Below are 25528 nucleotides of genomic sequence, written 5' to 3' on the forward strand. Positions count from 1 at the left end.
TCATTTGCATCACATTAGTAGATAAATTCATTTTTTAAAAAAGTCTAGAAATCTCCCTTTTCCTTGAGACCCACAAATACCAACACATTGGTTTCTTGTAAGATTTACAACTGTGTTCATCATGTAGGATCTCAGTGACTATAGATTTATATTCTTGTTTCTGGGAAGTTTCAATGCCCACCTTTCACACTTTAGGTCATCTGACCTAGGTATTGACAAATGGCTATCTTGACATGAAAGGTGCTACAATTGTTCCGACTACTCCTAGAGCCTGGGTTTTTCTAACGCTTTGCTCACTTGCTTTTACACTACAAAATAGGTAACTTGCAGCTACAGCCATACAACTACAATTTATAAGAAGGCAATTTAACTTTACATAACTTTCAGACGTTTCTGATTAAAATAACCTATAGGGCAGCATTACACAGACACCAAGTATAATTTACCAACCTGATACATTGAGTCAATGAAGTTTCAACCATTTGCAAATTATCTACTGCATTATATGAAGAGACTATTCACAACTTCTATTTTCTGTTGTTTTGTATACAATGAGCCAAAATTAATACTTCTGTATTATAGAGAAGCACAAAGATGAATTCCTAGGTGGTCTAATCTTGCAGCTACAAAACATGTCTTTAAGCATCCATGTAGGAAGGCATTTGACACGAAAAGGAGAAAGTCTGTTAGGGAATTGCAGGACATGAAGTATCAGTGCCTGGAGCTCTGTAAAGAGAACATAAAGGCAAGAAACACAAGCAGCACACTGCAGTCCTTAGAAACAGACAAAATAGGGGGGATTAAAACGTCATTTCCGAGAGAGAGAGAGAGAGAGAGAGAGAGAGAGAGAGAGAGAGAGAGAGAGAGAGAGAGAGAGAGAGAAGAACATTTTTTTTTCCACCCGGACAAAGTAGATGAACTCCCAAAAGCACATTCATATTCATATACAAGATAAAAATTTTAGTCAATTAGCCAATATAGCAACTATGTCTGTGTAATTTAATCTATAAGTAAAATGTTAACAGTTTTTTTGTTTGTTTGTTTGTTTGTTTTTTGGTTTTTTGAGACAGGGTTTCTCTGTGTAGCCTTGGCTGTCCTGGACTCGCTTTGTAGACCAGGCTGGCCTCGAACTCACAGCGATCCGCCTGCCTCTGCCTCCCAGTTTTTTATAGTTTACATTTGCACCAACTTTTAGAATTTTCTCTTTAACATGATCTAAGCACAACAAACTCAACTCAGCAAAGTTACCAACACATATCAAAGTCTAAAATGTTCCACACCAAGTAAGTCCACAAGAGAAAAGCTAACATATATCCACACAAGGATATATGTTGAAGAATGCTTACACACACACACACACACACACACTTACACACACACACACACACTGCATATTTTTTAAGCCTGTAAGATGGCTCAGTATATAATAATGCTTGCTGAACAAACATGACAACTTGTTTGAGCCCCAGAACCTATGGGATCAATGTATAAAAAGACAGGCATAACGGTTATTCCTGAGAGATGGAGATTGAGTATGCTGGGTATTTTTACTACCCATTCTCCTTTTATATATAAGTGGAATAAACTTTTACACATCTACAAATAATGCTTTAAATATGCTAAGATAGAAAGTTAGTAATTAATGAAAAGACAATATTGTTGGCCCAGAGAGAAATCAAGAAAGGGTACCAGGACAGAATTTGCTATTACTCTTTCTTGGGATCTATTATTAGGAAGTGGAATTTTATCTTTACTACTTAAATTTTTACTATTCTTGTAACTTGGTTTAATCAGTGACATGAAGCATAAATATTTTGGCAGAATTTTTAACGCTGGGCCTCAGGAGGCTATGTAAACTTTACTATTCATTACTACTTGAAGCTCTATTAGAGAAAAATCAAAGCTAGCTTCGTTGTGGGTGGGGAACCCCATTAAAAGGCACACAGCCAACAGCCAGCATCCATGCTAGGTACATGAGTGAAGCTAGCTAGGAAGCATCTCATCTCAAGTCAACAGCCAACCACTGACTAAGAGTGACTTTAGACAAGAGTAGGAGAAGAAACATCCACATTGTTGACCTAAAGAATCATTAGCAAATAAAATGGTTGTTTTAAGGCATAAATTCTGTGAACTATTCCATAATAACATGTAACCTCCTTATTCCTTATCTAATATAACCATCAATATTTCAGTATCTTAGTTTCTGAGGGACTCAAGCTCTTCCACTGAGCTACATGCTCCTGAATTATTCTTACAGAACAAGCAAACTTAAAGCACACTGTACATAGCAGCTCCACAATTCCATGGCAGCTCTGAAATGGCAGCACACACAGGGCTTCACTATTACTTCAGATTCAACTCAGAAACAAAAGGAAAGAACAGAACATTTGCCATTAGAACAATTTGTATTCTTCATACAAAAACTCCTGTACATATGGAGGCTTTCCATCCTAGGCCTAAGGGATTTGATGTACATGACTTCATTATCAATAAGCCCACCTTAATACCCAACAGACAATGATGATGAGCAGCAACATGTATCAAAGGCTCTTTCACATAATAACACTGGGCTGAGCAACAGAAATAGCAAAGAAGGATGTATAAGAACTTCTCTGGAACCAGATATTCTGCCACCCCCAATCTAACCTTGGGTGAGCTCAGTTTGCTCACTTGTAAGCAGTACCATTAACAATACCTATGTTGGAGAGGAGGATGATAATAGCATATATGATATATATACATATCACTATATATATTTTACATTATATATAAATATAAATATAAATATATATATATATATATATATATATATATATATATATAGTCACTGGGAAGAACTACCCTCCTCAGTAAGTTATATAAGACATAAAGCATTCAGAATACAACCTAGTATTATTACTAGCCTCATGTATTATTAACAGAATTTTATATGACATTTCATTTCTCATTCATAGATATTAAAAAATGATTTTTATGTTGTCCACTAAATTCACTGTGTTACCAAGCAGAGGTAATAAGATGGACTTTCTTCTTCTCTCATTAAAATTAAGAAATTAGAGTTGAGAATGATGGCACATACCTCTAACCCCAGCACTTGGGAGGCAGAGGCATACAGATCTCTGAGTTTGAGGCTAGCCTAGCCTACATAGTGAATTCCAGGACAGCTGAGGCTATGTAGAAAGACACTGTCTCAAAGAGGAGAGAGAGAGAGAGAGAGAGAGACAGAGACAGAGATAGAGACAGAGACAGAGATAGACAGACAGACAGACACAGACACAGACACAGACACAGACACAGACACAGACACAGACACAGAGACAGACAGGAGAACCCAGTGTCTCCTGTACTGAAACATCCAAGTTTCAGTAGAACACTAAGTGCTGTTATAAGAAAACAAACATTGGGATCTTAAACAAGCCTTTAAAGAGAACCTTAAGAAATTTCATGCATAAAACAATTAAATTTGTTGATTGAAGGATATTTACTAAAAATTACAGGAGCAAAACTATTTTATAAATAATTGATTTTTTAGATTATAATTACATTATTCACCCCTTCCCAATCCTCCCTCCAAACCTTCTTATGTATCATCTCCTACTTTTTAAAAAATTCACGGCCTCTTTTTCTTTAATTGATGAGATAGATGATAGATAATAGAGTGCATGTGTACATGCGTGTGCATGTGTATGTGCGTGCGCATGTGCGTGTACACACACATACACACACACACACACACACACACACACACACCTAAATATATATACAACCTGCTCAGTCTGTAACCTTTACAGGAAGATGGAAGTAAAACAGTTCAGTTCACCCAGCTTCAACATAGTGGTTACAAAAGCAACCCCTTTCTCAGAGTCACAGGAAATGGTTAAGCAACCTTAGAGTTCTCATTTGTTTTTTGTCACAAATATTTTTTCCAAATAATTATTTTCAAATAATAAGATATCTTTTAAAATGTCCAAATATTCACCAATAGAAGCTGTTTGAGATATTCTTACTCCTTTTTTAAAAAGAGCAATGGGAACTCATTTTAATGAATTTTCGTACTTTTATACTAACATAAATTCTTAAATTCTAATCAGAAAGATAAAAATCACAGTAAAGAAAAAGCTAAGCCACAGAGTTCAATATCAATCTCAGACAGAACAAGCATGCCGGGTAAACACTCGGGGGTCATATCTCTAGGGAACCCTCATTCTACACAGCTGACCTTTTTAAAAAGAGAAACTCTTACCTTTGTTTGTTTATTTGTTTGTTTGTTTTTCTTCTGTACTACTTGTTAACTCCTGGTACAGTAAATTAAGTATCTGGGTAGATAATGTAATCTAAATTTTTCTAAGTGATAAAATTCCACAACATTCTTAAATGTCTTTTAAACATTTTGCTATTTTCCATTAAAAGTACTATTCAGAGCATATGGTCATCATGGTGGAGGGGGGTGGGAAGCAATGACTGCACTGTTAACTTTTTTTTTTTCTCTCCGAGACAGGGTTTCTCTATGTTATCTTGGCTGTCCTGGACTCGCTTTTTAGACCAGGCTGGCCTCAAACTCAGTGATCTGCCTGCTTCTGCCTTCTGAGTGCTGGGATTAAAGGCGTGCGCCACCAGCCCTGCTGCACTGTTAACTTTTAAAGACACAGACCTCAATGTTCTGTCTGAAAAGGAAACTTACAAAGGCACTCGTCCTTCTCAGGTGAACCCCAGCTTGTTTCATATACCTCATTTCAATTAACAACATAAAGTTTATAGCAAATCATACTGCACTTAGTTTTGCTGTTTAGTTTTCTTTAGATAAGTTCTCACTCTTGGCTCAGGCTGGCCTTGAACTCACTATGTAACCCATGTAACCATGACTGGCCTCAATTTAGTAGTGGTACTCTTGACTTTGGCCTTGGCAAAAATTGTTAGTTCTAAGAATACTGGTATGAGTCACTACACCCAGCATAGGGTCTTTTGTTTGTTTGTTTAAGATTTAGTTTAGACTTTTTTCATAGCACTAAATTTTACTGTAAATGTATTTTTCATGGGATTTATAATTTGGGTATGATTTAGGATACCAGGTAACAAGCATTTCTTTTACTTACAATATTTAACTGATAAAGTCTATGCAATCTCTGAGTTACAGTAATACTGAAAGGAAATAGGTTGGATTAAAACATAAAATATATATTTATTACTATTTGTTACCATTAGAGTCATTTATAACGCTTGTGATTTTAAATACAGAGGAAATTCGTCCCTGGAAATTTTCTGTCATGCCAGGTTCAAGCATGAATCTTAGGTTTGATTCCTAGTACCATGCCAAAAAGAAAAATAATACAACAACAACCAACCAAACAAACAAACAAAAGAACTCTACACATCATCAAGAGTTAAAATGAAGATTTCAGCAAATTATTAAATTAGGTGAGAATCACTATTGAATGGCTATTTGGGTGATATGACCAAGTATTAGTGTCAAATAAACCAAGTCACAATAGTCCCACACATATCTCTTCCTCAATTCTGAACACAGAACACAGAGAGAGTTCAGTTAACTGTACAATAACCATGAAGAAAATCAACACTGCAGAAACAATGCTGCATAATCAAGTAAGTCCTCAGAAGTGGAGGTGAGAGGAGAAGACATTAGAGTGAAGTAACATAAAAAGACCATGGCTTGCCTTTTGCAGCATTGAAGATGAAAAGAGGGAACAGGGGCAAAGGAATGTTAGGCGGCCTGTAGAGGCTGGGAGACTGAAGGCCATGGCTCTTACTGAGCCACAGAGAACGGAGGAGGAAGTACCAACCAAAGAGCATGCATGGACACATATGTAACCCATGGGCAGTTTGATCTTCATGTAGGTCCCTTAGTAAGTGGAGAGGGTGCTGTCTATGACATGGACTCTGTTGTCTGCTTTCGATCAGATCCCCAAACAGGCTTGCCTTGCCTGGCCTCAGTGGATAAAGATGAGCTCAGTCCTGATGTGATGTGATGTGGTGGGTTGGTCAGGAGAAGAGGACTGGCGCTCCCTTTTCTGAGAAAAAGAGGAGGCGGGGTAGGGGGAAAAAGGTCGGAGGGTAGGATCAGGAGGAGAGGAGGGAGGGGGGCTATGATCAGGATGTAAAGTGAATTTATAAATTAAAAAAAAAGGAATAGCTGAGAATTTGCACAGTTATATTACCTAAGCTTCTATAAATAACAAGCCTCTGTGTCTTAATTCTTCTGCTGGTGCTGGTGGGTCCAAAAGAGTCTTGCTCTAACTGGGTAAGACATGTCATGGATCTGACCTACAAAACTGCAGGCGAATACGTTTGTATTTTATTCTCTAATTTGTGATCATCTGTTATGATGGCAATGAAAACTTAGTAAACTTCTACGCACACCGTAACAACATCTGTAGCTGGTCAGCTCCCCTCTAAATAGTCCAGAGCAGTGGGTGGAGGCATAACCAAAGTCAGAAGTGACATTTCCAGTCATGCATGCTTGTATAGCTTATTAGGCAGTTCAACTAGCTTTCTGGGAAATTGGTCAAAATTTTCCAGATAAGAAAAGTGCAGTAAAGAAAGGGAAGGTGCTAAAACTCTAAGAGACTGGTGAAACTACTCAAGTCTAGACAAGCTTTGCCTCCCGATTACCTCATAGCTGTCTACGGTTCACTTCGCCTTGCAGTAGATAATGGAGCAGAACTTGGCAAAGTAATCGACATGAGGATTAGTGTCTATTGTAACCCTTCTCTTTCCTTTGACCATTCTGCCCTTAGGACAAGCTTTAGTCATAAAGTAGTGTGCGGGTGCCAATTAGGTAAAATTTAATAGAGTCTGATATTTCTTTGTAGAGGAGCCAGGAAAAGTAGTCCCTGCAGGCTACAGTGCTGAGAGAATGCCAGAGGGAAGGAAAGCAGACAGACATTTTTCTACAAACCGACAAAAGTTACAGAATAAGCAGAGCACTAAATGTGAATGGATCAGAAGTGCAACGTAGCCATGTGCAATGTTGCCATGTGCAATGTAGCCATGTGCAATGTAGCCATGTGCAATGTAGCCATGTGCAGTGTAGCCATGTGCAGTGTAGCCATGTGCAGTGTAGCCATGTGCAGTGTAGCCATGTGCAATGTAGCCATGTGCAATGTAGCCATGTGCAATGTAGCCATGTGTAATGTAGCCATGTGCAATGTAGCCATGTGTAGTGTAGCCATGTGTAGTGTAGCCATGTGCAGTGTAGCCATGTGCAGTGTAGCCATGTGCAGTATAGCCATGTGCAATGTAGCCATGTGCAATGTAGCTATGTGTAATGTAGCCATGTGCAATGTAGCCATGTGCAATGTAGCCATGTGCAATGTAGCCATGTGTAATGTAGTCATGTGCAATGTAGCCATGTGCATTAGTGTCTATTACTGCTTGCAGCAGTTACTATTCTTGTCACTGTAACAAAATTCCTGACAGAAATAAAGAACATTTAACTCAGCACATCGTCCAAAGGGACAGTTGATCATGAGCAGAAAGGCATTATGACTCAAGGGTGCTCAGCTAGTCACAGTGGGAATTGGGGCACAATGTTTACATGATGGCAGAAAGGATACAGAGAGCAGAACTCGTAGCAAGAGCCAGGCTATAACCTCAAAACCTCACCCCTGTAGCCAACACCCACCATCCATCACCACGCCCATAAGTTCAGTAACTTTCCAGAGCATCATCACCAACTTGGGATCAAGTGTTCAAACATATGAACCCATGGGAAATATTACATTCAAGTCATACACTGCTACAACATTTGCCCCAAATCTGAAAAGCTTATTATAACAACACAAATTAATACTCACAAAGCTCTAGATGCAGAAAGTCCAAAAGGAACTCACTGAGGCAAAACTCAACGTGTTAGCCGTGCTATGATTCCCCTGAAAGCTCTTGGGAAGCACTCATTTCCTTACCTTTTCCGTATTCTAGACTCTGTTTGCATCCAGCAAAAGTCAGTTGAATCTTTCTCATACTTCTTAACACTGATACTAATACTTAACAAATCAGTGGGCTCAAGTGGCTAATCCTGGATAATCTCTTTAAGATTAGCTGACAAAACTTTTATGTTTTGTGTGGTTTTTTGGAAACTATATAGTTCTTCACTACATAGTGTTAGCTTATCTCTTGAATCCTGGAAGTGTAGGTATATTCCACCTCACCACACACAACTGTACCTCCTACCTGAAACTTTAACTCCCTTTAACTAGTAATCTAATTTAACACCAGTGGCCAGGATCACAACACGGAAGTGCTCAGGGACCATTATGCCTATCATGCAAGGGCTAGGAGAGCTGAGCTGAAATTGTAACTGCTATCCACACAAAATAAAACAGGTCACAGGGGCTGAAACCCAGCAGGTTGACTGCCTGGTAAAATAAATATTGAAGTTCTCCAGAGGACTAAAACAGATACTGAATCTATACCACATAACATCAGCAACCTAAAAGTCACAATCCAAGACTACATTATATACAAAGTACTGAGAAAATGTTAATTTTCCTTGAAAAAGGCTATCAAGATCTGATGGAACTTTTAGCTTTAAGCTGTTAATAACTTTAATCTGAAACAAAGTAGAACGTGTTGAGATAACTGAGACTAAAAGTATCAGGAGAAATATTTATTTATTTATTTTTATTTGTGGTTTTTTTGAGACAGGGTTTCTCTGTGTAGCCTTGGCTGTCCTGAACTTGCTTTGTAGAACAGCTTGGCCTTGAACTCACAGAGATCCACCTGCCTCTGCCTCCCTGAGTACTAGGATTACAGGAGTGCACCACTGAACCTGGTTGGAGAAGTATTTTTAATTAATTTAAATTGAAAGAAAATTCTAAAAGCAAGCAAGAAAAGCCTGAAGAGTGTGTTGGTTTGAATGAGAATGTCCCCATGGCTCAGATGTCTGAACACTTGGCTTAGAGTTGGTGGTGCTGTTTGGGTGAGTTTAAGAGTTGTGGCCTCTTGGGAGTGGTTTGTTGGTGAGTGAGTATAGGTCAAAAGGGATGTCCAATGAAAGTTTTCTCTTACCAGGAGATTGGGATATATACGGGGACCTCCTATTGGGACTCTAGGTGAGAGAAGTACAGGAGAATGGAGAAATGGAAGGATCCAGAGGGTTCTAGAAACCTACAAGAAGAACATTATGACAGGTGGATCTGGACGTAGGGGGTGTCTGCTCAAACTACTGCACCAACCAAGGACAATACATGCAGTAAACATTGAACCTCTACTCAGATCTAGCCAATGGACAGAACATTCTCCATAGTTGTGTAGAGAGTGGGGACTGACTCTGACATGAACTCCAATGCTCCATATTTGTCCACTTCCCTGTGGTGGGGAGGCCTGGTGGCACTCAGAGAAAGAATAGGCAGGCTACCAAGATGAGACTCTTCTTCCTCTGGGACTGCAAAGCCTAAAGAACCCTACCTTCTGTAAAGTATGTTTTTCATGGCATTTATCACTGCAATAGAATGTTAATTAATAAGTCTCAAAAATAAAATGGAATGATGGTAAATGGAAGAGAATCACAGTCCCAGCACTTATTTTTTTTATGAAGCAACAACAAAACAAACAAATGAACAACAACAAAAAAAAGGAGGGTAATCTGTGTGTCATCTATATGTAGAACAGACAAAAATCAAAGTAGCAAATTCCATTGCTGTCTCTACTACTCACTCTTCTTTCAAGTGTGGCAAAATATCTGACATATTTATTATCTCATATACCCAGAATATCTGAAACATTCTTACCACTCAGCATGACACAAAATGATCTAATTTAAAGAAATGTCAAAAGATTAAAAAACCATTTCCAAAGAGGCTGAACTAATGGCCAAAAATTTAAAAATCAGAAAATACTCAATGTCCCCAGGGAACTGCAAATAACTAAAATGATCACCAATGCACACCCACTGGACTATATAGAACTAAAAGATTAACCATTGTAAGTCAATAAGCACTCCTTATGTAATCTACTGCCTATAGAAAGTAGAGTGATACAACTAATGTAAAACTTGTGACTGTTTCTTAAAATATAAGTAGCGGATACCCATGCCTGAAAAAGGCAAAGACAACAGTACTCCTAGGTACCTACTCAAAAGGAGTAACAACAAATGTCTACAAAAGCCTTCCTGAGATGTTTACCAGGTGGTACCAGACAGATCATGGCATGGCTACACTGTAAATTACTGTGAAAGAAGCCAATCTCAAAAGGAATACTGTCTGTTTACATTATATAAAATCGATTTTTTACATTTATAAACAATTTTAGGTTTTTGCAAATTTTCAAAAATTGCAAAATTGTAATTACAAAAAGTAGATTTTGAATGCCAAAGAACAAGGAGGAAAGGAAGGATGCACTGTAAAGCTTTTTGGTTTTTATGATTGTTAACTTACCCTGACTTTAAGCTTAGAAAGCTTACTACCCCAAGTCAGGAGTTTGCAACAGCTGGGTACTCTGATTTTAATCACACTGAAGGTCAATCTGGGAGGTAAATGCACTTGAACAATTGCTATACACTCGTATGCTAGACTCTAGCTCCACAATTACCTTCAGTTCACTTACACAAAGAAAACACACACACACACACACACACACACACACACAATCTTTTGTGTCAAAGGATTTTTGATACGATAAAACCAACAAAGTGAAGGGCTAATTGTCTCAACATAACAATAGGTATTTCATATTGGATGGATCAGAGTGGACAGCACATTGTCTACTTTTATAGGACTCTAGTCTGCCAGCAGAATCTACATGCACATTACAGAATGTACATGTTTACGTCTTGAAGTAGAAGTTTCAGGTCTCTTTGAAGACTTAGTTGTGTAACATAATGTTTTGCTGGAAGAGATCTTGTGAGAAGCCATGTAATGTTTTGCTGGGAGCAGACATGTGATGCTTGGAAAGGGTATAAATAGATCCCCACAGACAACATAGTAGCTTTTGCATTGCTACCCTGGCGTGCAAGAATTCGCTGGGCTTCATTGGTCATTGCTGGTCATTGCTGATCCTTGTGGTTTCTTCTGGATTGTGCCACTGCTACCGATCCCTGTGATTGTTTGGTGTTGGCGATTGGACTGGACTGCTGGTATCTTGACAACACAAGGTGGTATTAGCCAATAAACTACGTGTAAAGAGGTCCTTTTTCCTATTAACATTCTCTCTCCCTTTCCTTCCTCATTGGGTTAGAAGTGAGGTTAAAGTGTTTAAGAACCCTAAATAAAATTGGTATAGAAAATCTAAGCCTACCACATCTGAACACAGCTTAGCACATCATCAAATTTTAGAAAGAAGGGACAGGAAGAGAGCTTTAGATTAGCCACTGATGATGTAAACTGAACTTCACAGAGTTGATGACCAGTATTTTATCATGTCATAACAAAATTAACATCTGTAGAGATCCTTAAGTCAACACTCCTGCAGCCACATTAATACAGATATATAGAATAAATTATTTACTCTATAGTATATCTAATAGTCAGAGGCCTGACAAATATTTTTTAATATCTAGTGAGCATTCCTTAACCTTGTCAATAAAAACAAGTATGAACTGATAAATACTGGGTAGAAGCAGCCACAGATTTCAAATTAAAAATAATTATTAAATTATACCAGAGAAGTATTATTTTTAACTTCTGTTAAAAAACAACAACAACAACAACAATAAAACCAGAAGAAGGTCAAGAGTATAACCTGTTGTTTGTACAAAAGTAAGGTCTAATTTTTTTCTTTAAAATGTATTATTTTAGTTAAAAAAGAAAATACCAAAATACAATTGGGTGAGAAAAAACTTTGAGACCCATGAGAAACCTAGGAATGGGAGAACTGTGTGTGGCTACATTATTACCTGCCCACATTTTATGCTCCATAGATAGGAAGGCAATGTAAGGAGTGAATACTCTTTCCATCTTGTCTTATTTGGTGGGATTACATGACTCTTAACTGGCCTCAGAAGTCTGAGTGATAGTCATGTGGGTGGTGTAACACGCATTGGTGATGTAAACAGAGAACTTAGTAGTTGGGACTCATGCAAGTTTTACATGGTAAACTTCTGTTAACTTGCTCTAAGAGAAGGACATGACAAAGATTTTTGCCTTTCTGTCATGAAAACTGCTTCTGCTTATACATGATCACCATGTTATACTAACAGAACACCAGCCAGGTATTTAGATTAAATTAGCACACAGCTCACAGGAATGGGAATTATATTTTGACATGGTAATGATAGATTAGCTATCTGTTCTAGGTAATGTTTAAGCCCATAGCCTAGTCCCCGCTGATCTGATTCTCAGAGAAAAACCTGGGAACACAGATCAATCCTAGTTAAGGTATGGTGCCAGAGAGCCCAGAAAAAAAGTCAATCTTGGTTCTCTTAAAGGTCTAAAACATTCTGTGTGAGGGGAGATATGAAACAAAGAACTTCAGATAATTCTCTACTTCTGTTTCCACATTAAGACATGCAGAGAAGAAAAATAAACACCCATGGAGATCTTTAATTCACTAAAATCCCACCAAGATATAACAAAAAATAGAAAAGCGTTAAGCAGTGAAATGATAATCTGCGCTCTACAAGTACTGGAAGTCTGGGACCGCTGGGAAGGAGCAGCATGTTGAAACCCTAGGACACAAATAGAAACAAGGACAACAACAAATGCAAATAGTGTTCTTATTCTGTGTGTGTGTGTGTGTGTGTGTGTGTGTGTACGCACGCACGCGCGCGCACGCATGCACATGAAGGCTCCTTTGTATTAAATTGTATCAACCCAAGTGTTGTTTTTTGTTTGTTTGTTTTTTAAGTAGGGTCTTATTTAGCTCTGGCTGGCCTGTGACTTGCACTTAGAGCAGGCTGACCACATGCTTGCAGAGTGAGCCTCATGCCAAATGCTGAGTTCAGAGATGTGCACCAGTATGCTCTAGTAATTAAAGTTTAATGAGGCTATGAGAGCAGGTTCTGAATCTGACAGAAATAGTGTACTTATAAGAAGAAAAAACACCAAAACAAGCTAGCCTGCTTACTTGCTTGCTTGCTCCATCCACATATGCAAAAGAAAGGCTACATGGGGACATCGCAAGAAGATAGCTGCAAGCAAAAAAGAAAACCCTCACAAAAATCTATGTTGGTGCCTTAATCTTGGATAAGCCTCAGAACTATATGGAAATTAATATGCTGTTTAAGTCTTTCACTGTGGGAAAAGACTAACACACTGCCTCTACTGTATTCCAACATAACCACTCCATAAACTCAAGGAGTAAGGGAGGCAGAAATACATGGAAAGTCTACGGAGAACTCAGAGTTCAGTGGTGAACCAGTCATCACTGTATCACACACATCACAATGTATATTTCAATAATTTATAGGATTTTTTTTTTGTGGTTCTGTGTGGCAACTAAGATACTATTTTGGCTGTGTTCTCAAAGTGTCACTTGATTTTTATCATTAGATTAACATCAAGATAAAAATGCCCTCCCACGTTTTGTCTATTTGTTTGTTTTGTTTTGTTTTTCAAGAAATGACTCCTCTGTGTAGCCTTGGTTGTCGTGGAGCTGGCCTAGAACTCACAGAGATCTGCCTGCCTCTGCCTCCCAAAGGCTGAGATTAAAGGAGTGTGCTGCCGCCGCCGCCGCGGCCGTCACCACCACCACCACCACCACCACTACCACCACGTCCTCTGATTTTTCTTCCTGGGGAGTCAGGGATAACATTTACACTTTCATACCTTAGCTCAAACTCAACTAATGACACTGGTTGTTCCGTTAAATCACTGACACCCTTGCCTTCCCATGGCCTTGCCATCAACAGCTTCAACTTAGCTTTACTTTCTTTCAGTTTTTCATAAATCCCTATCAAAGGTTGTATGAGATCTGCTCATACCTTCTCACTGTCTCTGAAGGATATCAGTTTTAAAAAGCTAAATCTAGTTGGCTGAGGACTGATTTGGTGGTTCTCTAATGAAGGTCAAAACGCTTTCCAAGTTCCCCAGAAGGCCCACAGTACCACAGGAAGAGAAACTGATTTAACAACACTACTTAGGCCTTACAAGGACAACAGCTCTCTAGCCATGAAATGAGCACAGAAGATAAGAAATGGAAAAAGAAAATATTGGTTCACTTTCCAACTTAAACTTTGAAAATGCTTCAGAGAAACAAGCTGCCACCCCTACATCACATTCCACACCCCCAAACACTGAGATATGTAGATACTGTCTTCTCCTGCAAAAGCATAGGACCTGAAGTTCAGCAAGAGATGAGCAGTTAAATTTCAAGCCCATGACAAGCAACTGAGGTGCCTACTTATTAGCACATCAAGGCAGACCTGGCCACTGGGTTCTTCTAGCACCCTCAGTGCCCACCTGTTACAGGGTATGGCTGGCATACCCAGCCTTATGGAACGCTCCAGCCTAGGAGGTGAGCTGCCCTTCCCCCAGAGGCTCTTCCCTATATAATCCAGACATCTTGGTTACATGCCCCCTTTTGCACCTTTGGCCTCCTGGCTGCTGTACTTGGTTCCCTCTCCATTTCCCCACATGACTCAGGGTCAGGAGCACTCTGCACTCTCCCAATGTGTTTGCCCCTGGCTGTGCTTTCCCACAAGTCTATACTACACTTCCTCCTCTACCACACCTAGGAGCACTCCTTTCCTTTCCTTTTTATTTCTTTTTTTTCATGTATCAATAAGTCCATTTCACTGACAAGCGAAGTTAAATGAATAATTAAGAATGTTCTAGGCAGAGTGTGGTGGCTTGCACATGTAATCTTAGCACACAGGAAGGAGGATTGCTGCACGTTTGATGCCAACTTGGTCAAGACAGCAAGTTCCAAGTCAGCTACTGCCACACAGTAAGACGGTGTTCCAACAGATAAACCAACAAAAAGACTCTTTGCTATAGAGATGTTTCTAGGAAAAAGAAGATGAAAGACAGACAGAACTCCAAATTAAAAGAATATAAATAAAGTTATTTATTTTGGAGTTTTAAATCTAAAATAACACTAAAGAAATATGCAGTATGTTTGGAACATTTTTAGGTGACAAAGTAACAAAACACACAAAATTGTGGGGTCTGTTTGTTTGTTTGAGATGAGGTCTCACCATGTTGCCTTCAAACTGGAGATGCTCCTGCCTCAGCCACTGAAGCGCTGGGATTACAAACATTTGTTTCATGCTCAACTAAAAATTACGTTTTTATTTATATGCTGTATGTAATTAATGTTTCCTGTATGAATAAACATCATATTTTTATACTGAGCCAAATATTTATAAACATTTAGCAAATGAAATCCTAAGCATAGAGCATCCCTGCTTTTATAACATACCATTTATGCTTTTTCCTGTGGGAAAATGTAATATTTTTTCCTTCAGTTGCTAGACTCTGTTCCCTGTAATCTACTCACACACCCACCAAATACTTAGAGGAGAGTAACTTAAATCCCTCATCTTAGCTCCTAGTCAAAATTACTAACCTTTGGGGTTTTTCAGTTCAAAATATTATCTTTATGAAGAAAAAAGAAATACAAACCAGAAAAACAGATACACTCATGGCAGGGTGGAGCTAGGAAGGTAAATTGCAAAATTCATAATGTATTCTCAGAACCAAATCTGCTGACAAATTACACTCATTCAGCAAAAATAATAAGATGTAAGTCACAAACATTAGCACAAATTAATCAGTAAAACTAGTTTGCTGAGCCTTCTGTGAGGAGGCAGAGCAAGACAGCTGCTCCTGAGCCTGACATTATAAACATTTGCCTCTCTAATGCCTCAAAAGCACAGGCCTTAATGGCAGCTAATAAAGTACATTTACTTTATAATGTCATATAAAGATCACTTTTTTGGTCTATTTCAACTCTACCTATAAAAAAACCTGTCCACCAGGCATGGTGGAGCACACCTTTAATCCTAGCACTCGAGAGGCAGAGGCAGGCGGATCGCTGTGAGTTCAAAACCAACCTCGTCTACAAAGCGAGTCCAGGACAGCCAACCTAACACAGAGATACCCTGTCTCAAAAAAACAAAAATAAAAACATTAAAAATTTAAAAATATATATTTAATATCTAATCTAAGATTAAAGCAGGTCCTGCATCTACTCAGTAGAGATATTTCACAGTACACTCACTTAAGGGAACCAAAAACCCTACCTCCTCCAGAACTGGCTACGGGGGTGTAGGGTTTCTCACTATGGCTGGTGAGGTGGTTTGGATGAGAGTGGCTCCCAATAAGCTCAGATATTTGAATGCTTAAGTCACCAAGGAGTTAGGAAAGATTAGAAGGTGTGCCCTTGTTGGAGCAGGTGTGTCACTGGGGGTGGGCTTTGAGGTTTTAGAAGCCCAAACCAGACCCTCTGTCTACTGTCTGTGGATGAGGATGTGAAACTCTCCAATCCTGTTCTAGCCCCATGCCTGTCTGCTTCCCACCATGATGATCAGGGACTAACATTCTAAAACTGAAAACAAGCCTCCAATTTAATATTTTCTTTTACAAGAGTTGCTTTGGTCATGGTGTCTCTTCACAGCAATAGGACAGTAACTAAGACAGCTAGACCACAATCAAACTACTATGTTTCTTCCATCACTGCTCTCCCTCCCTCCACTCACCATCTGATCCCTCAGGTTCCCAACCTCACCCGCCTCCAGTATACCTTCAAAATCTATTCCATTTCCTGTCATATTTTTAAGTTAAAAATTACTTACACAGGGAGAGAAAAGCCAGAATTTGAATGAGGCAATTTAATTGCTCACATAACAACTACAATGTGTAAGAGTCTTGCTTATTAAGGTTGATTCATAGACAGAGTTCCACAATGAATATAGAAAAGTACAAAACCAAAGGCCCTTGAGAGAAGGTAGGGTTGTGAGAAGGGACAGTGCTCCAAGAGCGTAGTTAGCTTGGGCTCACAGCCTAGGAAAAGCTACTCTGGCCAGAATGTAAGCTCTTCAAGGGCAGGGCCAGGTCACAATCCTATCTAGACTCCCTGTTTAAGAACAAAGCTTAAAGTAAGTTAAGTTATGGTAAAGACATAAGTTTTATGCTTTATTTGTGAGAGTATCTTTTAAAAATATTTAAAAATAGACAGGAACAAAAAAGATAAACACACACACACACAAACTACAACAACAAAAAATGGAACATCTATACCAACCTTCTACTTCGCATGCACCATAAAACGCTCGGGGAATATCACAAAGGAAGAGGCAGAAAGCGCGGAAGAGCCTGAGAATGGCGCTGAGAAATGGTATCTTCAGGACATGGTGTGCCTACTCACAGCCCCTGTGGTTACATGTACAAGATCAAGCCAGACAAAAGTTGAACATGGCTCGGGAGAGGGGCTCACAAGGCCCACGTCCCGTTAAGAGCTATTGTTAGCTGATAGCTCCTGGGGGAAATAGGGCCATTATTCTTTGTAAGTGTGGCTACTGTTGACTGTCTACATTCCCGTGAAGGGCCATACCCTTGTGTATGAGGGTAGTACTGCATCAGTGGGTTATGGGTGAGGGATGGGTGGAAGAAGATGAAGGAGGAGAGGGGGACAGAACAAGTTGGAATGATGGAGTGGATGTGACCGAAACACATTCACACATGTATGAAACTCACAAAGAATAAATAAAGAGTATTCATTTTAGAAATTTGTATTAGAAAGGATCCTCCCTGAGAAGTTCCTGGTATTTTTAAAACAGAGGATTAACCTAAAGTTTGATTCAGTTACTGGATACAAAGTTAAATGACAAAAATTTTCCTGAAAACTGATTTGCTGGGATTAAGTTGATTTTACCTGCTATTAATCAAAATATCAACTTTTAAATTTTTGTTTTTCTCATTATCTGTCTCTTTTTGAAACTGTGATCATGCTCATGAAAGCTAGTTTCACATCATAGAACCAAATGGCCTTAAGGGTTGTCTTATGAAAAGAGGGAGGGAGAAACAATCGATTTTATGACAATAATTTTCCAAAATTTTGTAGCTCATCACCCAGCTTTTAAAACTTCTACTATAAGCTTTTGTGTAAGATATTTGTAATTATATATTTAATTTTTATATAATTTTATATATAAGTTTATATAATTCACATTTCCTCTTCTACTCCATATAAAATTAGAAACTTTAACCTATGAAGCCATCTTTATATAGTCATTCTGCAGTATGTTTCATATGCTCTGAAACTTGCCAGCCTACGTATCAGCGTTCTGTTTTCTGAGACCAGCCCAGACAAGTGTAGTTCAGCTGAGGTACAAGAGAAGGCACTTACAAATATCAATAATGGGATCTATACAGGAAATTAGTAATATTTCAATATAGACAAAAAGCTCATGTCAGAAAATATTTCAGTTGGTGAACAAATTTGCCAGGTGTAATCTCAGAAAGATTTAATAAGTAATTATTTTGCAGATAATCTGTTGAAATACTTTTTCTGCAATAATCCTTTGAAATAATTTCCATCTGAGTCACCAAACTAACAAAACACAAAGTATATGACAATCTTAAACCACTAAAGCAGTAATTTTCTCACCAATCTTCAACCATCTGTGGGCTAGTTTTCTTATTTAACCCATTTTTTTTGTTTTGTTTTTTATTACATTTTTTAATTAATTTATTCATATTACATCTAGATTGTTAGCCCTTCCCCAGTTTCCTCCCATTGTTCCCTCCCTCTCACTTCCCCCCTTCTCCCCTCCCCTATGTCTGTGATTGAGGGAGACCTCCTCCCCTTATATATGCTCTTAGAATATCGAGTCTCTTCTTGGTAACTTGCTATCCTTCCTCTGAGTGCCGCCAGGCCTCCCCATCCAGGAGATGTGGTCAGAAAAGGGGCACCAGAGTTCGTGTGAGAGTCAGATCTCACGCTCCACTCAAGGCATATTGGTTTTTGTTTGTTTGTTTGTTTGTTTGTTTTTTAATTAATTTATTCATATTACATCTTGATTGTTAGCCCTTCCCCTGTTTCCTCCCATTCCTCCCTCCCTCCCACTTCCCCCCTTCTCCCCTCCCCTATGTCTGTGATTGAGGGAGACTTCTTCCCCCTATGTATGCTCTAAGATTATTGAGTCTCTTCTTGGTAACTTGCTATCCTTCTTCTGAGTGCCACCAGGCCTCCCCATCCAGGGGACATGGTCAGAAAAGGGGCACCAGAGTTCACGTGAGAATCAGATCTCACTCTCCACTCAACAGTGGAGAATATCGTGTTCGTCGGCTAGGTCTTGGTAGGGGTTCGAAGTTTACTGCCTATTTCTCCTTGGCTGGTGCCTTAGTTTGAGGAGGACCCCAGGACCCAGATCTGCCTGTCATAAAGTTCTTCTTGTAGGTTTCCAGGACCCTGTGGGTCCTGTTATTTCCCCATTCTTCCATGCTACTCTCGCCTAAAGTCTCAATAGGATGTCCTCTCCTCTGACCCACTTTCTTGGTAAGTAAGGTTTTTCATGGGACGTATCCCTTGGACTAGTGTTTTGATATAAGTGAGTATATACCGTTTGTCTCTTTTTGCTTCTGGGTGAACTCACTCATTATGATAATTTCTAGGTCAATCCATTTGTCCACAAATTTCGGGAATTCCTCGTTTTTAATAGCTGAGTAATACTCCATAGTGTAAATGTACCATAGTTTCTTAGTCCATTCTTCTACTGAGGGACACTTAGGCTGTTTCCATGTTCTGGCTATTGTGTATAAAGCAGCTATGAACATGGTTGAGCATATGTCCCTGTTGTGTGTTCGAGCATTTTCTGGGTATATTCCAAGGAGTGGGATAGCTGATTTAAGCCATTTTTTAAAAAATGTAATTATTCAAAGGCTAAGATTATAACCACATTTTAAAATAAACTAATCAATCAATGCCATTTGATTATTTAAACTACAGAGATGTATAAATTCTTCTTTACCTTTTAGTATTTTTAGTATCTATATTTGAGTATATCCAAAGTCCGCAATTAATTGAAACATAAATGTGTGCTCCAACTAGACTGGAACAAAGCTAATTTCATCATAATAAATCTGTACTTATTCTATTTCAAAACTCTCTTATTTAGATTCAATGATTTTTTTTTCTGCATGCTACTTCCCACTGGAAAATGTACTTCTCAGTAACCAATGTACAGGTAAAGCTGTGGTATAAAAGAACCACACTCTCATCCCCACTGAGGAGCACTCAGTCCTCTATGTTCAGCCTCAAATGTCTTCCTACTCTAGCACCAATGAGACCTGTCAGCCATCCCAAAGCCTGGCACAGAGACCAAGTCAAAGAGCAGAGAAACTGCTACGACTACATATTTGGATAGGCCACCCAAGCTCCTATATAGGATCTTGATAAACAAAGACAGGCCTGCTCTTCCCACCAACTCACAAGAGCCATAGCAACTTTCCCTAAACAAACCATGGAGCCTTTTTGGTAACCAAAACTGGGTAAGCAAGCATTATACTGTCTTCATATCACTGTATCAATACCAACTTAAAAAATAGTCTTTTAGGCGTGTAGATTTCCCCAATTCCCACTACTAATCTCTATGCGGGTGTTTTTTGCATTCTTAAGATGGTGTAATGCTTTTTGGGTAATGAAGGTTCTAACAGTTGTTTTAAAATCTTCAGAAGTGAAAGAAACAGCATGCCCCCAGCTGGAGAGATGACCCAATGAGTAAAAGCACGCTCTGTACTGCATGAGGGCCTGAGTTTGACCCATCACAACCAATCATTCTTCTGAAAAAGCTGGTGAAGTTATGGAGAAGATAAAAATGCTGTTTTCTAATAGAGGTATTGTGTGACATTAGTGACATATAACCTTGTTAGTAATAAATGCTCCATGCACAGGTTAGAAAAACAACTCTGCACATCTCTTTTGCAATTAAAATATCATCCTAGAGAAAGTTGCATTGTTTTGCTTTTTCTATAGCTATACACTTTTACAGTAGCATGAAAACAAAACTAAATTATTTCAGCCCATTTCTTATTCGTGCTATTATTATCTGATGATATGTTTGTAAAATTTTCTTAGTGGAAAATCTGCCTCTAAAGTGAGCATTTTAACAAGGCTGTGTGACTGAATCACTGAACATGAAATCACCACTGGATTTTCCATATGATAGGTCTGTCTTCTTAGTTCTGTACCTTTCAGATTGAGTTCTCAAAGATCACAGATAAATGGTAATCATTGCTATAATAATTTCTAAAATATGCTCTTTTATTCTGGCTCAAGACACTTTTGAAATTGAACATCTAACAGCAAAACATTTTCAGATACTGCATACTGGTTTAAACTTAAGTACATTCTAGCTACCTGGCCCTTGATTTATTTTTTTGTTGTTCTTGTTTTGTTATTGTTATTTTTTGAGACAAGGTCTCACTTCTTAGCCCTGGCTTGCCTGGAACTTCCTATGAAAACCATGAAGACCAAGGTAGCTCAGAACTCAAAGAGATCCACCTGCCTTTATCTCCCCTAGTGCTGGGATTAAAGGCACGGGGTGTGACTCCTGGTCAACCCCTAATTTCTGTATCAGATTTCTCCTACTGTAAAAGATAAGACAGAAGGGAAAACATTCTCTCTCATATTCTCTCTCTCTCTCTCTCTCTCTCTCTCTCTCTCTCTCTCTCTCTCTCTCTCTCACACACACACACACACACACACACACAACTTAATTCATATTCCATTACAGAAAAGCTTTAATAAATTTTCTTTCAATGAAATAATCCAAAGAAATGTATATATGTAAATGTACAATTAACTACATGGGAAGCTCTCATTTTTGAGGTAATACTATAAAGTTGTTTTTAGAAAGATACATGAATCTATAAAACAACTGTTATTTACAGGATAAAAATGACATTACAATTTTATACTGCTTTACAATCCATAAATGGATAATTTGTTGTAAAGGCTTTCCATTTGAAAAGTTGGAAAATACTTTTAACTGGCTATCAGTCTAAAAACAAACAAACACAATTCTGAGAGCCAGGAGGTCCTTTGTTAGGATTATAACCAGTATACAACAATAAAATGGTTTGTGTGAGGCTATATAATTCATATAAAATGGTAACCTCTACTAAGCTTGTAGTTATGGCATGCCAATATATAGTGACTTTTCCAACCATTATATTTACCTGTGATCATACCAAACACTAGTACCTATAAACAAGAAATATACTAAATAACAGGAAATTAATTCATCCCTATTTCTGTAAAGTCTATATTTATTTACCTGATAAACTTACCCCTAACCCTCTTTAGGTGACTATTTCTATACCCTCAAAATTCTGTCAGAGATTTTCAGGCCTGTACTTGGACCTCCTCAGCCAGATTTTGCAATTGAGCTCTGAATTTTAGCATGCCTTACCACAAATTTAAGTTATTCTGAGATGTTCCAAACAAATGACAATAAAGATAGATAGATATCAAATGATCAGCTGTCTTAATCTGGTATCTCTTTCTGAAAATCTAGATCATTTCCATCAACTTTCTGTGGTGCTAGTAAATAAACAAGTCACTACTGAAGGTTCTACCTGCCTAACAGGACAAGGCAGCTGCTGTCAAACCAATCTTAAGTACTAGTCAACACATTCCTCTACCCATAAAAAGTCACCAGAGAGCCAAAGCCAGACCAGATGCCCAGTCTTCAGTGTGGTAACAGTCCCTCTCAAGGTCAAGGCCAAAAATATTGCCTGAGCCAAATAGAAAATCCAGGCACTAAGTCCATCCTTATAGGCCTTTTCCAGAAACATGAACTTGTAATGGATTGAAACAGTTATTAATTGGACAGATGAGCACAAGATAATTAACACATGAACCTATTACTTTGGGCAGAGAGCAGGGCTCAAGAAAATGAGCCACACTGGCAGCACATTTCACAGAAAACAGGGAAACTGTAGAAAATGCTGCTGAAATGAATGAGTTCCACAGGCTAGAATGACAAGACCAGATTCATTTACTTTACAGACTTTAGGTCAATGAACCACTGACAGTATTTTAAGAAAGCCATGGGCCCAGAGTTACGGAAACTGTTCTTTATCACACACGCATACATACCTCTTTATTCAGGGACATACAAGCGCATGTAAAATCTTTCAATTACAAATTCTATGATAAAATGGTTTGTAAGAGAATATCTATAGAATCACATGTGTATGTTTTGCACTCAAAAACAACTAAATATAAAAACATAGTTTTCATTATATGTTATACTTGAAGACACTAGAAAATTAAACAGCAAACTTTCAAAAGTTTTTAAGTTATCACCTAGTCCACGTTAAAATCTGCATATCACCTTAAATTAGCAGTACCCAAGGTATTGTTTACTTTATATGTTGCAGTTCCTATTTTCCTTGTTATAGGAGGACAGAAAAGATTACATTAACTAAAATGATACACTGCCAATAAGTCTCCAGCATCAACTGTGAAAAACTGGTAAACAGAAAAGAATTAGAAATACAACTTCCTATATGAAAGTTGAACCTTTGCCTCTTTATTTTGTTCTCTAGGACTTTTCCACTGTCCTCACAAATGAGACAATTTGCATATCCACCTTAAGAGTATATCCTATAGGAGGAGAAAGGAGTTTAACTTTAAGGTGTGAGAATGTACTTTAATTCTGTAGTGGAAGGTTTGGCAAATCAACCAGTGTTAAACCTAACTAAATGAATGACTCATTCTTGTGTAGAGACATTATTTTCAATTGGGTGAAATTTCATGCTTAAGACCCTACAAACAAGGAGGCTCCAAGAATTCTGCCTAGAAGAAAGAAAAAGCCCTGGAATATTGATGTGCAAGGACCTAATAACTGTTTTAAGCATATTTTACATTCAAGTACTAGATGATCTCTATGGTGCCTTTCAGTTCAAATCTCCTTAAAGCTTTGCTTAAGTTTACCAGACTTTTCTAAGAGCCTTGGTAATTAGAAATAGAACATGGAGGAAAAAGAAAATTCGGAGTTAAAAGTGCCATCACTAAGCCTAATTGAACATTGCAGTCAGAAAGATGGCTGTAGAATAAAGCACTCAAAATTAGGTAAAAGGAGAGCATAGTGAGAGGTCACAGCTCCAGGGATTTGTTGAAGTGTACTAAAGAACACAACAAAGTCTGGCCTGAGAGTGGATAGACAGGGAGTCCCCGCCCCTAGTTCATTAAGTGGCAAGCAACCCACACAAAGTAATACACTTATCTCCCATTAATTTGATTTCCTACCTACCTGAAGTAACCAACCACACTGGAAATACATGCCAACCAGAAAGTGGATGCTCTAATTTCAGTATGTCCTACCCTTTATTAGCAGTTTTCCTACTTTACATTCTAACAGGGAAATCCATATATGTAACACCATAAAATGGTGAGACATCTCACCCCTATGTTGTGTCTCCAACACTTCTAGCCCAGACAAAAGCCATGGAGTAAAAGAGCTGTGGCTGTTTTCTGGACGTAGGCTGCTGTGACTTCCACTCCCAAGTCTTCTTCTGATACAACCACGACCGGGGACCACTGATATTCAAGGGGTCTCTGACTAGAAGACTAATACTCCCAGCTGGTATATAAGAAGCCTGGCGTCAGCTAACGGCAGGGGGGTGGCAATGCGGGGCGGCACCTTCACCTTCGCCGCACCGAGCAGAGCCAGCCAGCCGGCCTCCGGTAAGTTTCCTTCCCTGCGGAGCACTAAATCAGGCTGGCCAGCCTCGCGGCCGCACCCCGCCCTATTACGGAAAGGCATGCGAGCGGCTGGCCGAAGGACTGGCGGACAGCTCCCCGCTCCCCGCACGGGTTAGCCTCCGCCGGGGACGCCGCCGCCTCCTCCCGGGGGACTAACGCACAGGCCAACTTTGCCGCCCCGCCCCACCCCCCACCGCCGCGCAAGCACCCCAAACTTTGCGAGTACCTCACCTGCTGACGGCTCGGTGTTGCCCCCCCATAACCCCGGGAGAGGGCTGACCTTCACGCTCGCCCCAGCTGCCCCTGACCCCACTGCCGCCCCCAGCCCGCCTGAGAAACCCACGGCGGGGACGCCCACAGCCCGAGCCCCCGGGTGCCACCACTGAGAGCCTGAGATGAGAGCCCGGGAAGCCGCGGCTCGGGCTAGCCACTCACCATTGGTAAAGGGCTCCATCTTCGCCCCGCCGCGGGTCCTCACCAGCCACGCGCCCGCCCCAAGCTTCCTCCTACTGCCAGGGGCTGGAGCGGCCCAGCCGACTGAGCATGCCCAGCGAGGCCTCTTAAGGCTTCCGAGGAGGTGCGTCTGTGGGCAGGGCCGCTCCGCCGCACCGGCTGCAACGACAACTTCGTTCCGGGTTTTCGCAACTGCTAAAAAAAAAAAAAAAAAAAAAAAAAAAAGGCCAAGTGAGGCGTGGACACCGAGCGTGGCTCAACCCCTGGCCTACTCCGCCGAGGGGCGGCGGGGCGGGGCTTGCGTCGCACTCCCGGTGGCGGAGCTCTGCCTGTCGCCGAGCTGTACCCCCTCCCCCTACAACCTACCCCCCCACCCGGTTCCGACAACTGGTAGACCCGCTGCGTCCGGTCGTGTTTCGGGTGTGGCAACCCCCCCCCCGGCACTGAGCCCGGAGACGCCTGGTGGGCA

The 25528-nt window shown here is 39.7% G+C and overlaps 1 protein-coding gene across 1 annotated transcript in view; it reads right to left on the reverse strand.

Moving 5' to 3' along the window:
• The window catches only part of LNPEP (leucyl and cystinyl aminopeptidase), an 89958-nt gene that overhangs the window by 63273 nt on the left and 1157 nt on the right, over window positions 1-25528 (reverse strand). Inside the window, exon 2 of the mRNA XM_084777467.1 lies at window positions 25042-25254. Coding sequence (XP_084633593.1) covers window positions 25042-25060 — 19 coding nt within the window. The 5' untranslated portion in view covers window positions 25061-25254. The remainder of the gene's footprint in view (window positions 1-25041; window positions 25255-25528) is intronic.

This window comes from Acomys minous (assembly GCF_964271855.1).
Source record: "Acomys minous genome assembly, chromosome: 3".
NCBI lineage: Eukaryota > Metazoa > Chordata > Mammalia > Rodentia > Muridae > Acomys > Acomys minous.